This window comes from Phyllostomus hastatus, unplaced genomic scaffold (genome assembly GCF_019186645.2).
Source record: "Phyllostomus hastatus isolate PE091 unplaced genomic scaffold, TTU_PhHast_1.1 phas_contig_276, whole genome shotgun sequence".
In the NCBI taxonomy this organism is placed as follows: Eukaryota; Metazoa; Chordata; class Mammalia; order Chiroptera; family Phyllostomidae; genus Phyllostomus; species Phyllostomus hastatus.
Genome location: NW_025333831.1, coordinates 16809 through 21761, shown reverse-complemented (window position 1 = coordinate 21761; position 4953 = coordinate 16809). Strand labels below are relative to the sequence as shown.

Sequence of the window (4953 nt, the reverse complement as noted above, 5' to 3'; positions counted from 1 at the left end):
TCCCCGCCGCGCCCGGGTGCTTCGTGCTCAGCGGTCGCTGCCCTCCGCCACTGCGGGGTGGGCGACCGTGGGTCAGGCATCCCGGGTTCCACCTGGCGGCCGCTGCGGAACACCGCCCGGACGGGACAGAGGCAGCTGTCCGGGTCCCATGGGTGTCCGTTCCTGCCCCGAGCCCCACCTGCTTCCAGGGGACCAAGTGGTCCCACAGCTGGTGCGGTGTGGGGTCTGCTGGGACCTGGGGACCCCCGCTTCACCTCCCCACTTCCCCGCAGGCAAGCGAGTCAGCGTGTCCGAGGGGCCGATGCACACGGACTCTGGCAGCCGGAGGAGGAGCCCCGCGCCCCTGCTCCTGGGGTCCGGGGGCGCGTTGCTAGAAGCGGAACTCGAAGGTCCCCGGGGAGGACTCCGGAGTCGGGCATCTCCCAACCCACGGCAAAGGCGCGCCCTCCAGGGGCTTCACACAAACACCTTCTGGTTGAAGAACCCGAACAGGGCAGATCCCTTCGGTACTGGGGGCCGTGTTTGAAAAGCTGGTCAAATGCGGGAAGAGCAGACTTGCTCCGTGAGGACGGTGACAACTCCTTTCCTACCTCAGGGAAAAGTAGATGTCTGCGTGACAGTTGACGATGTAGGTGGAACGGAGGGGAAAGGTTTTCCTAACTTGACCTAATGTGAGTGACCCACTGAGAAGTACAGTCACTGCCCCATTCCAGGTGCTGGGTGGCGGTTGCAGAGAGCAAACCTTAAGAGCACGAATGTAAAAATAGGATGAAAAAAGTTAGAAAAAAGTGAAAACTGAGTTTTATCAAGTTCCCGTTATTCCTTAAATCTTCCTCAAGGGGTGCAGTTGACTGGTACCGACCAACACATACACACACAGAGGGAGGGAACAAGTTACTGTAAGAGGGGACTTGCGATTGTCTCCTTGTAGACTCTGTAGACGTGAAAAAGGAGAGGCAAGAGGTGGTAGGGAGTGGTGCTGTGGAAGTTGCCCGACATCTCTGGGGACAGAGGGCATACCCTAGAAATGAAATGTGCTTCACGGGGTGCTTGCCGCTGCCCTTGGCACTAAGCACCTTGCAGGCCACAGGAAGGAGACTGCATTCCCGGGGTGAAGCTGGTGGCTACACCTGATACCAAGTGCCAAATTCTTTGTATGGAAAAAAGGAAGCTAAGTATTATATGTGAGGTTTGAGATCGTTTCACATAAAAAAATAAGCCAATGAGCAAAAAAAAATCAGTTTTTATTTTAGCTCTAATATATATTCTGCACATCCACATGATTCTCTAAAAGTTTTCTAAATAAGAAAGCATATTCAGTATACTTTAACGAAGCCAGTCCAGACACTCTAAATTATTGACATATTTTCATTTTTTAATCCCCACATGATTTTCTGTTTATTGAATTTCAGATGGGGAAAGGGAGAGAGGGAAGGAGCAAAGGGAGTGAGGAGAAACATTAATGTGAGAAACATCGATCTGCTGCCCCCCATATGTGACACAACCAGGAATCCAACATGTGACTTGGGATCAAACCCACAGACCCTTGGTGTACAGGACGACACTTTAGCCAGCTCAGCCACCTGACCAGGGCTCATGTTTCCCTAATGTTCCATGGGTTTTATCTGATCATCTCGAAGTGACCACTCTTGTTTGTTATTTTTCTCTTCATTGAGGTTCTCATATTTCTCTGCAGTTAACACTTTTACAAGGTCTCCTTCCTCTGTTTGAGATCACAAAGAATTGAATCCATAGAATAGCCAAATTCAATGAAGGCATGCTCCTTACCCTCACTTTCATAAAACTGCCCAAAGGAGTGCAGAGCAACCACTTTGCCATCTGCATTAAACACTGGGGAGCCAGAGGACCCAGTCATAAAGCAAGTATCATAACTAAGTATGTCAGTGCGGTAAGCCTCTGGTGGGAAACTTCTTGGGGTGAACATGGAGCAAATATGCTGAGTGGCAGCTTGCAGTCCTGGTCCCGCCACCTCATGTTGATGCCTCTGGGAGTACCTCCCTTCATGCTCTTGTAGAGGAATCACAGCACACCCATCTATTTCCTTCCTCCGGCCTTCTGGGTGACCAATTATATAAATCAAACCACTAGATGGCAGCGAGGAAATGTGGCCAACTAGTCCTGGAGGGAATCCATTTCCATTTGCTCTTAGTTTTAAAATGGCATAATCTAGATCTCCAGCAGACACTTCAACATCTGGCTCGAGGGAAAACCATTCCTTAGCAGGGGGACAGAGATCTTTGTAAGTGAAGGTTACTTTTGCACATTTGCTTATTATATCTGGCCACTGACTTGGATGTGTGTCTTCTCCAACCATCATGTGTACAATATGTTGACAAGTGAAGATACAACCATCACTGAAGACGAAGTAAGTAGCGTTGCCTGTTTTGCCATTATTATCCCATCTCACATGCCCAGCTGACTTACTAAGTCCAGTAAGATGTTCACAGGTTGCAACTGGAAAGGAATTTTTAGTTACTTTGCCAAAGCACTTTTTATATATTTTGAATTGTGGGATGGCGGCAGTTTGGTTCTCTTCTGTTCCTCCTCAAAATACTTTCTCATCCAGCGAACAGCCTCACTAAAATGAGGATTGCGCTGCATAATAACGTTGTTCAACACTGTGCAGTTCTCTAGCCAGTGCTGAGTTGCCTCCCCCTGCATATCCCAGCTAATAGCACTTTCCATACGCAGACGGGGCCTTTCTGAAGCACGTGAAGTTTCTTCCCCACATTTTCTGTTCCTCTCACTGTCATTTCTTTTCATTCTGGAAATTGTCTGCCGTTTTTTACCTTCCAGATCATTCTCTAGACTTCGAGGAGGCAGAACATTTTCTCGGTCGTGTTCTACACCTTCAGACTCTCCATCATTCTCTGGCTGGGGGACCTGATTCTGCCTTGGCATCACATCGTAGGGACTGACTTCACCCGTGGCATTGTCATTCTGTCCAATTTTTAAGTGGGTACAATTCCTGACTGGTGACTTTTTAGAAATGTCCAGTTCTAAGGTTTTTCCAGCTACTTCCTCCACTGTGGACTGTTTTCCATGAATGTTTCTATGATTTTCTATGAGTTTCCACTCGAATTCATCCAGGTCAGACCGAAATCGGCCATCTTTGCACAGGGCTTCTCTGATAGTCTCACCCTTCAAGGCGTAGACACAAAGTGTACTTCCCATTTCATGAAGGGCCCTGTTGCTAACAATCTTCTTTATGCTCTTCCCAATAGCCACAACGTGAAAAAGAACACACTTGATGCTGGGATTTTCATAGCGGCGTAATTTCTGATCACCTTCCTCCTGGTTCCCCTTTCTCTGACCAACTGATATTTCAAGTTTAGAACCTTCTGGTAGGCACTTGAGAGGCATTCCTAAATTGATATATCCTTCTATTGCTTCCTTCCCATAGACAAAAATGTTCTTATTGGAACACTTCTCTATCGTTTTGAGGACATTTTCATTAGTTCTCAGAGCTGAGTTGATACTCTCACTGAGTTCACCACATGCTTTAATCACGCTATGGTTTCTCTTCCCAGAGCCTTCTTTGAAAGTAAAGCGGAAATAACACTTGTCACTTCTGCTCACATCTGGGTTCTGAATTGTAAGGGATGCTTCATGCCCACCGACTTCACATTGAACGGTGCTGCTACTGTTCCCCGTGTCAGATGGAGAAGGATCAACAGTTGTGCTGGAACGTGTCTGCTTCATGACAATATCCTTAACAAAGGAAAGATGAAACTTTCCATAAGAATCACCCTCAATAATGATGTTTCATGTTTTATAATTGGAAAAGTAATAGATATTCTGCATGCAAAGTAGATAATATGATGGCTAATGAATAATGGAGAAAAGTATAAATCATTAGTCCAGCATCAGAAATAACCATTCCTCATTATCTTTTTACTTCAAAGACTTGATATGCAGATAGAAATCTTAAGTTACTTGCATTATACTAGGCTAAGAGTGTGTTTGTCACTGAGCAATCCACCATTGCTTTCTCATGTCATTAGACAACCTTTGAAAACAGATTTTGATGGGGCATTTTATATTTAGTGTGCAGTAACTTTTAATCTATTCTTCCATTGCTGGATATGTAGACTGTCTCCAGTGTTTTAAGTACTCTAATATGGCAAACATTTCCACACTGAAAACATTTCTGTCTGTCCATCTGATTATGTCCCTAGGCCAGATTCCCAGCAGCGGAAATACTGAGATAAAGGTTGTAAATGTATTTCACAACAAATCCACGCCCAAGCTGCTGTCCCGATAAGTCACATCAATCCGCCCCACTGTCAAATAAGATGGACTGTGTGGCTGACTCTCTAAAGCATCTCAGCAGTAGTATTAGAAGTGTTTGCTGATGGATAGATGAACTGTCATCTAATTTGACTGTTTTAAAAATCTGTCTATATTTGTTCCCTTACTAGTACAGCTGGACATAGTGAATGCATCATTTGGACATTTGAAACATCCCCTTTTCAAAAAATTTCCATTAGTATCTGTTTAGTTTCTATGTGTACACAGTTTTAAGAAAACTAAGGGAATATAATAAAATGCTTGATAAATCACAAGATTGGCTAGATATATGAACAGGTAAACATATTCAAGTGCAAACAATGTGCATATTCATATAGAAACAAATAAGCATTCTTCTCTCTGCTCCCTAAAACCACTTGTGTCTACCTCGACTTATTATTACCATTTTGCCTATTTTTTAGTAAAAGAGAGAGCTCATCAAAGCTGGGTCCTGATGGACTGGGTGCAAAAATCCTTGCTCTGAAGTCCATGACTTTTGTTACTTTTATAAAGTTCAGTGTCACTTTCTTCATTTGTGAAAGAGGGACAGTAATAATATTTCTTGCAGAGAGTTGCATTAAATGTTAAATAAGATAATCCACAGGAAGTAAAATGTATATCCCAGGTACACAGTCTCTTCTC

General features: G+C 44.7%; 1 protein-coding gene across 1 annotated transcript; it reads right to left on the bottom strand.

Annotated features, from left to right (window-relative positions):
- Positions 1-1604: 1604 nt before the first annotated feature.
- On the bottom strand, positions 1605-3723 carry LOC123818232 (serine protease FAM111B-like). Its single transcript, XM_045838210.1, is given in 3 exon segments — positions 1605-1708; positions 1711-2532; positions 2535-3723. Coding segments are annotated over 3 exon segments (2115 nt in total).
- Positions 3724-4953: the final 1230 nt, after the last annotated feature.